We start from the raw sequence: 16,391 nt of genomic DNA, 5'->3' as shown, positions 1-16,391 counted from the left end.
GCCCCATCCCTGGCAGTGCTCAAGGCCAGGTTGGACACAGGGGCTTGGAGCAAGCTGCTCCAGTGAAAGGGGTCCCTGCCCGTGGCAGGGGTTGGAGCTGGAGGAGCTTTGAGCTCCCTTCAGCCCCAACCAGTCTGGGATTCTATAGAGATGGCTCTGGTGGCACATGTGAATCTCTCTCCCAGCCTGAGCCAATGGGAAGGAAACTCCAGTTTTCTCATTTTCCAGTTGCTCCAAGAGCCCTGGTCTGCTCCCAGTACAAAGCAGGGGGTGCTCCTGGTGAGCAGGGTGCAGGGCTGTGTCCTGGGGCTTGTTCCCATGCTGTATACTGAACCAAAAGTTTTCTGATCTTCTGCATGGATAGTTGAGAGCCAAGAAACATGGTTTTGTCAAGTTTTTGCCTTTAAAACATTCATTAAGCTTTTAACACTTTCCGTCCATGTTTTAGGCAAGTTGTGGATTTGAAATATACTTCATTGCACATTGTGCTAGGAAATGTACTTTTAACAGGTACCTGCTTGAACTGAATACTTCAAAGCCAAGCAGAGCTTTCTACTAGAAATGGTTCTTTTTGTTGTTGCCTTTTGACAAAAATTAAAATCCCATCTTTTCTCTAAAGCAAAAGATGCCTTTGGAGAATGAAAAAGAAAAGCCTAAAGAGAGGCAGCAGAGAGTTGTCCTCTAAAATAGATGGGTATCTTGGGCCATGTGCTAATTCTTGCATCACAAAGCTTTATCAGGGCCTTTGAATGCTCTTCATGTGCTGCTGGAGATAAAGGGAAGCTGGTTCCTCAATTACCAAGTTGATTTCTTATCTTTCTTTGTGAGCATCTCCTGCTGTCAGCACTTGCCTGGAGTCCCTGGATGCTGGAGGTTGGAGATGATCCCTGGAGGCCATCTCATCCAACCACCTGCTGGCAGCTTCAGAGCTGGACCAGGTTGTTCAGGCCTTGTCCAGGTGAGGTTTGAAGATCTCCACAGGTAAAGAACGGGGCAGCCGTTCCAGGGCTTGATGACTCTGCCTGGGAAGGATTTTTGTCTTCTACCTACTACAGAATTGCCTTGATACACCCTATGACTGCAGCATCTGGTCTTTGCCTTCTGAGAAGGGCATGGTTGTGTCTTCTCTCACCCCCTGCACACAGCAGAAGGCTGCAGCTGTCCTTAGATGCAGTTCAGCTGTCTCTTCTCCAGGCTGAATGAATCCTCTCCATCAGCATCTCCTCCTTCAAAACAAGTTCCAGCTACCTTAGAGTTTTGGTGGCCCTTCTCTGACTTTTGCCATCTACCACTGGCTGTTTTGGGGCAGGAGCCATACACAAACCCTGTACAAGCTAAAGCCTCTTCCGAATTGCAGCAGCTCTTCTGCAGACCTCTGCAGTTCTCCTTCCCAAATGGAGTTTCTTCAGCTGCCCTGCTTCAAATAGTGTTGAAAATCTTAGAATCATCTCATGCGAGACATGGGCTTTGCAGAGATCATTCTGCCCTTCATCATGGACTAATCTGATGGAGACTTTGACTAAGAGTTTGCACTTGAATTTAAAAACAAGAACCATTTCCTAGGCTTTAATGAGTCCATTGACAAGGCCTGGGCAAAGAAAACGTTCTTTGTATCAGAAGCTGGGGCTCGGCTGCTGCTTGGAATTCTGACCATGCTTTGCTTTCTCAAGCAAGAAAATCATCACTTGCAATCTTGCCAATGCTGGAGCTAAGGTGGAACAAAGGAATAAAGGTGCTTCCACTAAACCCACCCTGATTTATCAATGGGCACATTGCATTTTCATTCAGTTGCCTCTCTTGGAATATGTCAAAGGATAGCCTGTAATCCGGAGTGCTCTGAAATGGTGTGTGTTATTGTGCTGCCTCTTAATCATGCTTTCCTTAATGAGAGACCACAAAATGCTGAAGAAGAAATCCTTTTTCTCCTGCTTTTTAAAGGGGAAACTCTTTTTTAACTGCACTGCCTGCCAGAGGAGCACAAAGGACAATGGGGCTGTGTCAGAACAGTGTCATTTCTCAAAGCTTGGGGAAAATGTGACAGATGAAACAGCAGCAGGAAGAATACAGAATGTTCTGTCAATGGCAATTTGTATTTAAAACTTGCACAGAGGAGCCTTTTTTCTCTATCAATACAAAAATAAAACATGTCAATCAATGCCAAGTGATATCCCGTGTTATTCAGGCATTTCCAGTAGCTGTTCTTAAGGAGCTGCATAACAGCTCACATAAAAGAACTTAGAATATCACTTTTGGCATTTCATGAAACAATCGTTCTCCGTCAGCTGGAGGGATGAAGATGATTCCTTCATTGCTTCAAGTGCCATTCTTGTCCTTCAGGTTGCTTTGAAGTGTAGTTTTGCTGTGTTTTAAGGTCAGTGGATGGTTATTTTGTTAGTACTGAGAGAAGCTTCAGCAGGGATTTGTTTAAAAGAGCTGTTGAAAGAAGGACATAAAAAGTTCAGTGTAAAGAATTTAGCATCACAGAATCATTAGGGTTGGAAGGGACCTCTGGAGATCATCCAGTCCAAGCCTTGCCAAGGCAGGGCCACCCAGAGCAGGGCACACAGGAACGTGTTCATGGTGGGTCTCCTCCACAGCCCCCCCTGGGCAGCCTGTGCCAGGGCTCTGTGCCCCTCAATGGAAAGCAGTTCTTCCTCATGTTGAGATGGAACTTGTTGTACTTTAGTTTACAGCCACTGCTCCTTGTCCTGTTGCTGGGCACCACTGAGAAGAGTCCAGCACCATCCTCATGGCACCTCCTCTGAGCTGTTGATCTCCACTGATGGGGTCCCCTCTCAGTCTGATCTTCTCTAAACAGGCCCAGCTCCAGCAATCTCTGCTGCAGACCCTGAGCATCCTTGTGGCCTCCGCTAGACCCTCTCCAGCAGCTCCTTGTCTTTCTTGTGCTGAGGAGCCATAATAATGTTATTGTCCTAATGCTTCACATTTTGAGAGACCCCCCCCCATGTAAACTGGTTAAACTTTTAGGTGTGTAGGATGAGGTTGGAAGGCACCTCTGGAGATCATCTAATCCAGACCACTCAGGCTGCTTCAAGCCCCATCCAACCTGGCCTTGAACACTGCCAGGGATGGGGCAGCCACAGCTTCTCCCTGAACACTTCATGTTTCTTGCACCCAGTATCTTCCCAAGATAACTTTTAAACCCCCATATTTTTTCTGCTGCTGCATTTCTTTGTTTTGTTCTGCCTTTGGAGAGCAACATTTTCCCTATTACGTGTGTTAAACCTTATCTGGTGGGGGAAGCATGTCTGGGCAGGGCTGTCTCCTATCTAGATAAGGGATTTTGAGCTTCCTGGTGCAGGGGTGTAAAACTACTGTTGGTTTCCTTGAATGGAGGAAACCTTTACAGAGCAGAATAATAATTGAAGCCCCGTGGAGGCTTCTGAGCAAATGGAAATGGCCCAGAGGCCTTTGTAGGATTTCCTGTGTATGATGTGTCTTGCTGTAAGTACAGGTGAGATCATGTTTATCATCATCACCCTGGAGATGTCCGCTTAATGGCACTTAAGATGTCGCTTAATTTACTTCACCGTGTCATAGCTATTGCTTATTTGGGCTTTTTTTTGAAGAGGGACTTTTTGTGGGGAAGCAGTGAAGTTCCTGTTGGAGATAAGGCAGAAGCTCTTCCCTGTGAGGGTGCTGAGGCGCTGGCACAGGGTGCCCAGAGAAGCTGTGGCTGCCCCATCCCTGGCAGTGCTCAAGGCCAGGTTGGACACAGGGGCTTGGAGCAAGCTGCCCTAGTGGAAGGGGTCCCTGCCCATGGCAGGGGTTGGAGCTGGAGGAGCTTTAAGCTCCCTTTAACCCAAACCAGGCTGGGATTCAATTAAAATGATCAAAATTCCCAATAAAGTCTGGAGTCAGGCATTTGGTTAACCCCGCTTTATTGATGTGTTTCCTGTTGAACATGGAAGCTGGATGCTTTAAAGCAAGCCACAGCGAACAGGCTTGATGCCTGTGTTACCCACACCGTGGGGAGGCTCAGCAGACCGTGTCGCTTTGAGCACTAAAGCACTTTTTACCTTCCCCTTACAAAGCAAATCCTCAAGCGTGAGCCATACAAAGCCTCTTCCCGCCCAGGGCCTGGCAGTGGTGAGTGACTTGTCCCCCCTTCCCCTGTTGCAGAGCTCGGCCGTGACGCAGCGCATCAGCCCCTGCTCCACGCTCACCAGCAGCACGGCCTCGCCGCCCGCCAGCAGCCCCTGCTCCACGCTCCCGCCCGTCAGCACCAGCGTCACCACCAAGGATTGCACCTACGGCGCCGTCACCAGCCCCACCTCCACGCTGGAGAGCAGGGACAGCGGCATCATAGGTGAGTGGCACCCTGCTCCCCATCTAAACCAGGTCATCGTCGGCTGTGCTGGTGTTGCAGGCGTTGTTCTAGCTGGTACACACAGGTTCGCTAATGGGGTGGGTTTGCATTACTACTGCAGTGAGCAGGGTGAAATGCAGTCCAGTTCAGCACAGGGAGTTGGTGAAAATTGGGTTGGAGAAGTCATTTAATGCAAAGTTGTGGCGCTTGTTCAAGTGGTGAAAGAGGAAGGGTTTCATCTTCCTCCTATTTCTGTGTGCCATCGTCACCTTTCTGCTTCTTGCAGTCGTTCTTCCCAGTGCATTCTTGCCTTGCTTTCATTCTAGTGAGTTTGTTGGGGTGTTTTCTTACCAAGTGTTCTGTATCCTTCAGCTGCTGCCCGTGCCCACTCACAGAATCGTAGAATAGTTTGGGTTGGAAGGGACCTTCAAAGTCCAATCTTGCAATGAGCAGGGACATCTTCAACTAGATCAGGTTGCCCAGAACCACATCCAGCCTGGCCTTACATGTCTCCAGGGATGGGGCATCCACCACTTCTCTGGGCAACCTGTGCCAAGGTTTTACCACCCTCATTGTAAAGAAAGATCTTCTTCCTCACATCCAGCCTCAATCTCCCTCTTTTAGTTTAAAACCATCCCCCCTCATCCTGTTGAAACAAGCCCTGCTGAAAGTCTCCATCTTCCTTATGGGTCCCTTTTAAGACGAGCCTTTTGGTCAGTAAAGAGGATGGGATGTCTCAGTGCCAGGCCACAGCTGGTACCTGGGCTGCCATCCCCTCCTACCTCAAGTAGTCTTAGAGGCATCTATATTTTCAGCGCTGCTTTATTGTTGTGGAGATTATGGACCATTTACTCCATAGCCATTGTACTTCCATGTCAGAGGAAAGAAAACAGATGATGGCATCATGTTCATAGTTCAAATACTGTTGGGTTATATTCTCATAAATATAAAATCACTGATTTTATAACTGATCACCTTCTGTGCCCCATGACTGTCACTGCCACCGTATCGGTAATTCTGTGCCTCATAAACGACTGCTGCTCTTAAACTCGGCCTTGGGCAGGAGCTGGATTAAGTTAACACGAATTCCAGTGAATTTCGGCCCAGTGATGTGTTGGTTGCAGGTGTGAAGGATCTTGAGCAAATAACATTCACGCATTTCTGTTCTATAACTGTAAAGGCCTAACGGGAGGAAAGGGATGCCTGTGTAACGTCAGGCAGGATGCTCCTTGCTTGGTTGTCCTTGCCGCGTGTTCCATGCTCAGCGTTTCTGCAGCTAAGAAGGTTTTACTTTGACAATAGTTACTTAAAGAAACAAAAAGAAGTTTATGTAGTGCTGAAAGAAACAAGGAGAACCTGAACTTCCCTTGTTTCAGTTTGAACCCATCACCCCTTGTTCTATCACTGCAGTCCCTGATGAAGAGTCCCTCCCCAGCATCCTTGTAGCCCCCTTCAGACACTGGAAGCTGCTCTGAGGTCTCCACGCAGCTTCTTTTCTCCAGGCTGAACAGCCCCAGTGTTCTCAACCTGCCTACATATGGGAGGTGCTCCAGCCCCTGATCATCCTCATGTCCTCCTCTGGACTTGCTCCAACAGCTCTGTGTGTTGCCATGAGAAGGTGTTGTCTTTTTGCTCAGACTTTCTGCCCCATCCTTTTTCAGTAGCTCTGTAGCAATTAATTTAGAAGTTTGAACATTTTGTTGCTCCTCACAAGGAAGATTCTCCCCTAAGAGGGTCTTCTGTTGAGAACTTGGGTTTTCCTATGGAAACTATGGAAATAATAGAAGGTTGCTTCTCCCAAGGCTATGTTAATGTATCCCAGATAGAAAAGTCATGTAAAGAAATGTTTGTGTAGAATAAGAGAAGCACTTTTTAAGGCTTTCAAAAAGCAAGGCTTTCCTCTCCTAGAGCCTCTTTCTCCCCTTCTTTCTTCCCCCCCTTTCTTTTGACAATAACATTTTTAACCCCTTCTTTGATAGAAGCTCAACAGCTGTATCAGACTGTGGGGAAAGTGCTCTTCTCCACTGCTCTAAAGTATGTGTAGAAGAATCATAGAATAGAAACAGAATAGTTTGGGTTGGGACCTTCAGAGGTCATCTGGCCCATCCTGCCTGCAGTGAGCAGGAACATCTTGAACTAGATCAGGTTCAGAATAAACATTTCCCTGGGTATTTATGTGTCCTGAGTAAAGATCCCTCCTGCTCCTCCCAAATCATTCTATGGAAATCATGGAATGGTTTAGGTTGGAAAGGACCCTAAGATCATCCAGTTCCAACCCCCCTGCCATGGGCAGGGATGCCTTCCACTAGACCAGGTTGCTCAAAATGAATGACTGAAACTGTTAGGTCCAAGGTGTATTTCTATAATACACTCCAGTGTATTTCTTATTCCTCTTGATAAAAGTTAGTGGTTTTGGGAAGATCTCTTCATCTTTACCATCTCTCCGTCCTCGACACAGCATTAATTTGTCAAAGTTAAATCATTGTGGCTCTTTAGACTCTACATAAACTGCATTAAGAGCATAAGTATCCACTGAGGTGCATAGAGTGGGAATTTTGGTGTTCTCATCTGGATGTAAAGACCAGATTTTAACCAGCCAGGTCTCTGGTGACTTGTCCTCTTGGAGTTATTCCTGTTCCTTTGTGTGTCACCTCTTATATAATTTCAGTTATTAGGGAAGAAGTGTGTCGTGTCTCTCATCTGCACAGCACAGGGACTGTTTTGTGCTTACTGATGGCTTTAATAAATTCATCACTTGGGTTAGAAGAGACTTATTTTGGAAGCTTGGATCCTCTGTAGTAAAGGGAAATTCAGGCTATTTCGCTTGAAAGGGTAACAAAACATGCAACAAGATCTTCAAACAGTGATTTGTAGGAGACAAGAAATGGTGATGAGGGGAGGAGGAGAGAGGAAGTGAGCCAAGAGGAGCGATAGAAGCACATCAGTCCTTTCTCCTGGAAACCACTAAATCCTTTTAGTGTACAACAGAATGGCTGGTGAAAGTGCTGCCCTGACTTTAACCTCGGAATAGCTTTCAGGATTTTCTTTGGCTCTCACTATGTAAAAGCAGCCAACTGTTAATGCTCAAAATCTGCTACTGAAAAGAAAACTGGTCAAAGGATCATGTGCTGCTATGGGGGGAGCTTTGCACTTCATGGCCCACAGAAGTGGACTGTCAAGTTTTGTTGCTTGAATGCAGCAGAATATAAGCCAATCTCCAGCAATCTCAGCGAGCCTGCACAATAAACCCTCAAATGCTTCTTGCTGGTGTGTAAAGCTTACCCAAGTGCTTGTGATGTTCACACAGCACTTGATGGCATTTAGTCTCCCAAGGGGATTAAAAGAACTCCTGTTTCCTGTGTTGAATATTCCTCGAGAAGCACTGTCATTTACTGTGCTATGAAATGGGGCCAGCCTTGTCCTTGATGCAAAGTCCTTTATAGCCTACGCTGGGTTCCCCACTTCGTTGTTAGGGGGATCATCCTAAGCAGGGAAATCAGTGTGATGGCAAAGCAGGAAACAGGGATAAATCCTCTTGCACCAATGCAGACACACCTAATATTATGTGGACCAGTTGCTTTCACTTAGATTTGGTGGCTTTTTACAATGAAGAATGACATGTAAAGGACCCTCCATCCCCTTCTGGATGTCCCTAGCATGGAGCTATCTTCACACTCTTTTTTTGCTGTTTTTTTGCTGTGACTCCTGAGCTTTTATCAGCTTGCTGCTTTCTACAGATTCCTGTGTTGGGGGTTAAAAATAGGCTTGTGAATAAATTCATCTAGAGTGTGTGCTAAGCAGAATGGATGCTGCTGACAATAAAACAAGCTAGATCTGTTTGCAAGTTTAGCTGCTTGGAGAAGGGAGTGAAGAACAGCTCCAAAGGCTCATCAGGGTAAATTTAACTCAGGTTAAATATTTTTGTGCTTTTCCAGCTGCAACACTTGAATTCTGACATTCTCATCAGTATTATGAAATGCTCTGTTAATAATGAATAAGATTTGTAAGAATTACAGATCTTTTTCTTCAGTCTAGCCAGCTTCCATTTGGGCTCATTCCCCGAAGGAGGAGCTTCCTGGAAAATGTCTCATAGTGATGAATAATGAGCTTTTGTTCAGTAATGCATCTACATATTGCAGGTGATGGGGCTGATGGTTCAGGAGGTGAAAATGGAGATTATTTCTCAGGCATCACATCAGCTCTTGAGCAAAATCAGTGGGGTCACAGAATCCCAACCATACGAAGTAGAAAACAGCACCTTCTCTGAATCTCAATTCTTTCTCCATTTCATTGAAAGGATGCATTAAGCAGAAATGAAACATGTGCATGCACATCTGATGTGATTTGTGGTTCATGCCAGGGGGAGAAACCATGAAGTCATGAAACAACAGTTCTGCCTTCCCCCAGTTAAACCAGTGACAAGAGTTGGGTTTGACACCAAAATCTGGGCCTTAAGTACTAGATCATGGGGCAGCTACAGAAGAAAAAGGAGAAAAACGAGTGTTTAAAGCTAAAGGAAGTGGCACAGAACAGGTGTAATAAGCAAACAGTGAAATCTGCTTCAGTTTATGCTCCAGCCCAGTAGATGGAAGTAAAATTGAATGATAAAAAGAAAGAATAAACTGGAAAGACAGATCAGAAGATAACTAGAGGAAAAATCAGTGCTGTCAACTCCCGCAGGGTTATTTTGGATGCTGTGATAAGTGGCTTCTCTTTTGCGTTTTAGCTGTTGGTGGTGTGAGGTTAGATGGGACTCTCAGCTTTTATTTTAAGAGCAGCAAGATTTGAACCTTCATGGTTATGAAAAGCTTCACAATGATCCAAGCTTGCCCAAGAAGTTAATGCCAAGCATACAGATAACTTCCCTCCTCTTGTGCACACCCCCACACAGGCCTCCTTTCTGCTTTCTTGTTTAAGCCTTAACATTTTAAAACAGATTCAAGACTGTGGACTTGAAAAAATGAAGAAAAATTGGGAATTGTCCTTGCTGATGCTGAAGGAATGTCAGTGAGGCAGGCAAGAATAAAGAGAAGTCCAAAATGGTAAAAGGCAGACAGAGAGGGCACTGAATCAAGAAAGTGGTGGAAGTTGATGCATGGTTAAAGGGATGTGTGTGTGTGCATGTCTTCTGGAATGGTAACAGGCCCACTGTTAACATGCAGTGAGTGTTTCCTATAGCTGACTGTTGGGGTTTAACCTCAACCAGCAATTGAGCACTGAGCCCCTCGCTCACCCCAGTGGTATGGGGACAATCATAGAATCCTGTCATAGAATCCCAGCCTGGTTTGGGTTGGAAGGGACCTTAAAGCTCATCCAGTACCAAGGGATACCTTCCACTAGAGCAGGTTGCTCCAAGCCCCTGTTCCTGCCTGACCTTGAACACTGCTTCACAGGGAAGAGCTTCTGCCTCAGATCTCATCTCAGTCTTCCCTCTGGCAGCTTGAAACAAGTTCATTGCCTTGTTTCTGCAAGGGATAAAGTGAAGTTTACAGACTCCAGCTTTGCTGATGTTCTGTCTCACAGCAGTGTTTGCAGTGAGTTTTCTCTGGGGATGGGAGTGCCTCGCTCTGCTGAAACGCTTCTTTGACCCAGGTTGCACATTCCTAGTCTGAGGAGCTCGCAGGTACGAGCCCTTCAAGGCATTTGGACCATTCTTCATCTTGCTTGTCGGTGCTGCAGTGGGGAATTCAGGTTTAGAACAGAGCAAATACAGGGTCAGCATGATGCTGCCATCAAGGTATTTTTCATTAAGTTTTGAGACTTTCTGTGTGCATACCATGACTTAGAATGCCTCGAGGCAGAAATGGGTTTACCTGTTGAATCCTTTTGTTACTTTAATTAAGCAGTGATCTTTATTTTCCCCTTTCCCATTTGAGATCAGTGCTTGACGACCTATGAAGAGCAGTGTGGGTTTTGACCTCGAGCAGGGCAAGACTTACAGGTTTGGAGTTTTATTTCCCCTTTAAACTCACCTATGGTGTCCAGCAGAGAATGATGCTCTTCTAAACACACCGAGTGCTTGGGGGCTGTCAGGACTTGCCTTGCACGTGCCTGCCTGAAGCTGCTCCCTTCCCTTGGGAGAGCTCTGGGCTTATGCTTTGAGCCTGCCAAGTTGCTCTCCTTGGCAGCCAAGCTCCCCTAGCACTCTGGGGCGACACGGCTGTATTTTGGTGTATCCTTCTGTGGATGAGTTTGGGAAAGCTTATGTAGGGGAGGGTAAAGAATGTATCTCACTCCTTGCCAACTTGTCCATGTCAGCTAGGACATCTCCAGTGCAATAAGGCAGGTCATGGTGGAGTGTGTTACTGCAGGGAAACGCGGTGAACTGGCAGAGCGTGCAGGAGTGGGTTTAGTACCTCTTGGCACTGCACCATGTGAAGCTCGCTCCTTTGCTGCAGGTGTTTCTTTAAAGCAGTAAATCTTCATTTCCTACTTAGGACATTAAAAATCTTTACATAGAATTAATGTTACAGCTGTTGGTCTGCATAAAGTGGTAACTACAGAAAACTACTTTCTCCTGCAGTGAATGTGAAGGGTGACATTTTCAAGGCATGATCTCTGCCTCAAGGAGAATTGGATGGGATGGTAAAATTCCCTTTGTGTGTTTGATTCAAGACAAGTACAGCTGAAAGCCTTGTGCCCCAGGGCATAGCCAGCATGCAGCTAAATGAGAAATAGTGTTTGCTGTCCTGTAAGTACATGAATCTCTGGGAGGTGTAGTACTGACTGCAGGGAAATGCAGGGGCTGTCTTGGGTGAGCTGCTGCACTGGTACAGATAGAGAGCTCTTCCCTGTGAGGGTGCTGAGGCGCTGGCACAGGGTGCCCAGAGAAGCTGTGGCTGCCCCATCCCTGGCAGTGCTCAAGGCCAGGTTGGACACAGGGGCTTGGAGCAAGCTGCTCCAGTGGAAGGGGTCCCTGCCAGTGGCAGGAGTTGGAGCTGGAGGAGCTTTAAGCTCCCTTCCAACCTAAATCCTTCTGCTATTTAAACTCTTAATAGACAGCATGCTCTGAATTTGGGAAGGATGAACTGATGGCCTCAGATCCAACAAAGAGCAGGAATTTTTGCCTTGCTGTTTTCAAGTTAGCAGTGGCAGGGATGCTGTGAGCCCAGGGGCAGGGTCTCTCCTTCTCCTGAGGCTGTGCCCCCCTTACCCTTGCAACCCTCTGATTGTGCCCTGTAAGCTGAGATGTTACAGTGATGAAAACCTCAGGTACCACTTAAGCTGAGTCCGTGTGTGCTCCTGCAGCCCTTCTTTTGACACCATTTTAACAACATAATGTGTGAGTGGGGTCTGTTGGGATTTCTCACCATCAGGACCTCCTTTCCACAGGCCATCAGCTGGGTTAGCCAGAGTCACAGTTACGAATTACAGAGCAAAGAGATCTCAAAGTAGGAGAACAAAATACTTGTTTTGTAGTTTAGATGTTCAGTATAAGCCCAGAATTGTAATAACAGAAAGAATCTTCACTTGAAGGTCAGTCTTTAATAGAATCTGATATTCTGATGCTGTCCTGTATGTAAAGATGTGCTTGACAATAGGCATACCCGCAGTGATGTTGTCATGTTAGTTGGCAGCTGCTGTTGCTGATTTCAGTTGACTTCTCTGCATCTGGATTAAGGCCCAGAATATTACTAACATGTAGATACGGTTTAGGTGCATTAATGAGGCAACAGGATCCTGGTGTGACTGCAGCAGGATCCATCCTCAGGATCGGTCTCCATTCCCCATGCATCCCACTGCAGAGATTATTGCTGAAAGCTCAGTTAATCCCCTGCAAGGCCAGTGCATGCTGGGGCGATGTTCTCACACACCCAGACTGCATGTCCTGGAATACCCTCTGCACTGCTGGAATGTTTAGGGTATGAATATGGCAAAAACTTGGAGAAATAATGGTATTTTTGCAGGTTTGCCTCTGGTTTGGGGTGTTCATGGGCTTCATTCCACTGAGGACTGATAGGAAGTTCTGTCTACCCAAGCAATAGAGTGGAAAGGAATGGTGTAGAGTAGAACAGACTAGAGACTGGAATAGAGCATATGGAATATGGAATATAGAATATGAAATAGAAAAAAGCATTTTCAGTGGTAAGGGACCTACAACAATCCAGTCCAACAGCCCAACCAAATCTTTGCCCTTGCCTTGTATTTCCCACTTTGCATTCCCAGCTCCCTACCCCTGTGTATCACACTGCACCAGCCTTGGGAGATGCAGGTAATGTGGATTTCCTGAAATGAGCTGCTGCTCTCTCTAACTCGGGACCATGAAGCTGTGGTTTGTGAGCAGCTCTCTGGGTTGAGCTCCTGGGAAGCTTTGCTTCCCCCAGGGGACGTGCTCAGTGTTGTTGGTTCGTGTTACTGGCTCATAGCAAACCTTCACGCTTTTGCCTTTTCAATGAAGTCAGATTTGGTTTGGTTTAAAATAGCTCATAGACGAGATTAAGCCCATGGAGCAATGGCTTCCAGCCCATGTAGCACCACTTGTATCATCCAGGGCTGTTCAAAAGGTAAATTAATCCACAGGGAACAATCCTAAATACCTGATTCAATGAAGAGTTTGCACATAAACCAGCTTTAGTATGAAACAGTGAAAATGATGTTTAATGTGAACACCAAGTGAGAATTAGAGAAGGGACCAGCAGCACTTAGTAGCTCCTTTTTCCTTTTCTGTTGCTTCATTTAGAGGAAACTCATGTTGACACGAAGTTATTTTGGTTTTCCTCAGTTTGATGTATGAGTTCAGCTGCTGATGAGTATCTACAGAAATTAATTAGATCCTGAGGAGGGGTTTGAAATGAATGGATTTTAATGGATCAATGGATTGATTTTTGTCTGTAAATAGATGTGTAGTGAGCCTGGCTCTGCCGACTCATTGAAATGGAGCTTTTCTACAAAACCATTCCAAAGCTCTTTCTCAATATTAAACCATTTGAGGGAGCAGGAGCGATCTGTGAACATCTGTTCCTTGTTTCGGTCTGCTTTCCCTATGCTAAAGTGTAAATGCATTTACCTGACAGCAAGCTTATGTTTCAATGCTAACAAACAAATACCAGTTCTTAACAGTTGCATGTGTTGGCTTTAAGTTTCCAAATACGTTACAGACAACTAAATTTGGGGATGCTTGATGAGAGATGAAGGCATTGATCCCACTGCAGAGAGAAGAAACCCACTACTGAGAAATAAAACTACAAACAGGGGTAAAGGTCCGAGGTGCATGGCGTTTGTTGGAATGGATAAAGAAGAGGCACAGTGAAAATTAAAGGTGTTAATTTTGAGTTTTAATGATGATTTTGTGAGGTTAGGTGTAAACATTTAATTCTGGTTCTTCTTATAATGGCATTCATCATGTATAATTAAGCCACATCAGCCCTTGGTCATCGAAGGTCATGGTTTTGCAGTGGGAGTCCAGCAGTAGCTGTCATCACCTTCATATTTGTAAGCTCTGTATGGGTATTCCCGAGGATTTACATCAGATGCTTAATGTTGGGCAGTGAAATGATTCCCCTACTCAGCATGTAAAGAGCTGGAATACGTACTCCTCTGCTTTACCCATTTGCACTTCAACTGCATCATCAACTACCAGGTGCTCCTGGCTTTTCTGGGCTGCTTACTTGTAAAGCTTGGCATAGGAAAAGCTTGAGCCTACAAGCATGTGAGTCTTCAGATTAATTTCCTCTTTGTGTTCATCAATATAAAAATCAATGTGGTGCTGTTGGTTAATGAGGGAGCATCGCCCTTGGTTTAGGAATGGACTTCAGTGAAGGCCCTGAGGAAACATCACCACATGGTTTGTGTTGCAGATGAGGAGTGGTGGGTCCAGGGACAAATGGCATAGAAATGAGCAGAGAATTTGGGCTGGAGAAGGTATTTAGCACAAGTCAGTGAAAATGATGGATTTCAGGGGGTTAAGTTGAATTTCAGGGGTTTGAATAGCAGTGGAGTGATGTGAAGATATAGTGAGCTCTGGTTTGTGATCTCCCAGGTCGGGAGGAGGCAAGTTTGACATGCTTACATGAGCTGGGGTGGGCTTGGGATCTTCTCACAGTGACTGAATGGTTGGATTATGGTCTTGAAGGAACAGGTAGGAGACTTTAAAGAGAAAGGAAGGTCAACAATGCAGAGGGAGTTACAGCCAGTGGATAACCCTCAGAACCGAGAAGATACCAGCAGAGAGATGTTAGTTGTGGGGATCAGTATTGTACTGTCACTTCCCAATGTGAAAGTCAACACAGTAATCTGTAAAATGAAATAATAGAAGAGAAAATATGTGGATTCCAGTTAAAGCTTCATAAAAACCTGATGTAAATCAAATGGGACGTTTGGCTCCGTTTCTGAACCAAACCTGATCCACAAGAGCTGGTTGTTCATGCAGGTCAGGTGGGAGCTCTCTGTGTTTGGTGTCAGACACTGCAACGTTATAAACTGCTGCAAACATCTTTGTAAAGGTGGTAACTGATGCAAATTAAGAGAGATGAGGAGCATAATAATGGTTTTTCCTTAACAATTCCTGCTTTTCTGGCATCGTGTCTTCGTATACACTGCTGCACTTGATTTTTAATACTCTTTTGTAATTACAAATGGCTTCTGACAGTGGGAGCCAAAATGTTATAGTCTCAATGTTCTTTGAGAAGCAGTAAACAGGACCAGTATCAATAAATCCAGTTCCATAATCTCCGGTTTATGTGAATGTGGAAAACCTGATGAACACAGGGTTTGGCTCTACTTAGCATAGAGTAGTGTGTGTGCAAACTGTTCTTTGTTACTCATTGTGTTCCTGGTTTCTTCCTTCAAGCTACTTTGACAAGCTACTCAGAAAATGTGGAACGCACTAAATATGGAGGGGAAAGCAGTAAAGAACTTGGATCTGGAGGAAACCTGAAACCTTGGCAGTCCCAGAAATCCAGCATGGATTCGTGCTTATACCGCGTGGACGAGAACATGACAGCCTCCACCTACAGCCTCAACAAAATCCCAGAGAGGAACCTGGAGACAGTGTTGTCCCAGTCAGTGCAGTCAATTCCTCTTTACCTGATGCCACGGCCAAATTCAGTAGCAGGTAAGAAATAAACCTTTTTCCCTTTGAGCGAAAGGCCTTTGTCATGTTCTCGTTACCCAAAGAGAAATCTCCTTTATGTAGTCATCCTTGTGAAGCGTGACAAGAATTGTCTTTTCATTTGACTTACTGCTTCTAAATGGAAAATTCCTGTGGGGAAAACTGGTTCTGATGATGTTGAATGGTTCTTTCAGCAGTTGGTTGTCCCTTTGTTAAAAATCTGTACAACTGTAAAATGATTGGAGAATATTTATCATCACAGTGCAAATAATGATGCCCTGACATATCTCACTGATCTCTTTTAACAACCCATGAAGTTGGTAGCAGCAGGACAGAAGCAAGAGATAGGATTAAAAACATTCAAACTTTACTGAAAAGGTGCTTGGCTGTAATTATGCTCCTTTGCTTTCCTGCCCCATATTTTTTCCTTGCTGGGTGACTTCTGTGGGGTTAAACCTTCTCTTGGGGTGATCTCTGTGTCTGGACATATGTAAGTATGGGCTTTGTCTTCTTACAGAGTCCCTGCAGGATTCTCCTGTGGTTGGCAGCAGGGATGTTGCTCCAGAAGGTCCAGACTACACAGAGCCTGGGATAGTCTCTGTTAAAACAGTATCTCTTGGCAACCCAGGCTGCATTGCATAACTGGATTAGGTTTCCTTTTTAATCCCACTTTGGATAGTCACAGGCCTAACAGCAGTGTAGGAATGAGATTTCATAGGTGTTAAATTATGGGTATCTAAGCATGGAGGTACAACACCACATGCTACTTAATTACATCCACAAACCTGTGATTTCAGAAGGGAAAGAGGGACAGGAATAAAGTGGGAAACCGCTTGCACAGCCTCGTTGCTTTAGGTCCATCTCTTGTAAATGACACCACATAAAACCTTCAGGATAGAATCACAGAATCATAGAACAGTTTGGAACAAAGCTCATCCAGTTCAACCCCCCTGCAGAGAGCAGGGACATCTTCGACTAGATCGGGGTAAACCAAATAAAACAGGGCAGGTA

General features: G+C 45.3%; 1 protein-coding gene across 4 annotated transcripts in view; it reads left to right on the top strand.

Moving 5' to 3' along the window:
• Positions 1–16,391, top strand: part of TANC2 (tetratricopeptide repeat, ankyrin repeat and coiled-coil containing 2) — a 139,566-nt gene that overhangs the window by 47,362 nt on the left and 75,813 nt on the right. For all 4 annotated transcript variants that reach the window (XM_061367916.1, XM_061367914.1, XM_061367918.1 and 1 more), the window contains 2 exons: positions 4,144–4,330; positions 15,120–15,383. In XM_061367916.1, the coding sequence (XP_061223900.1) occupies positions 4,144–4,330; positions 15,120–15,383 (451 nt within the window). The remainder of the gene's footprint in view (positions 1–4,143; positions 4,331–15,119; positions 15,384–16,391) is intronic.

Source organism: Neopsephotus bourkii, unplaced genomic scaffold (genome assembly GCF_033783945.1).
Source record: "Neopsephotus bourkii isolate Nb327-2 ecotype Australia unplaced genomic scaffold, CSIRO-AGI_Nbou_v1 NB_1400, whole genome shotgun sequence".
Lineage (NCBI taxonomy): Eukaryota > Metazoa > Chordata > Aves > Psittaciformes > Psittacidae > Neopsephotus > Neopsephotus bourkii.
The sequence above is the reverse complement of the archived record's forward strand: the minus strand, read 5'-3'. Positions and strand labels throughout refer to the sequence as shown.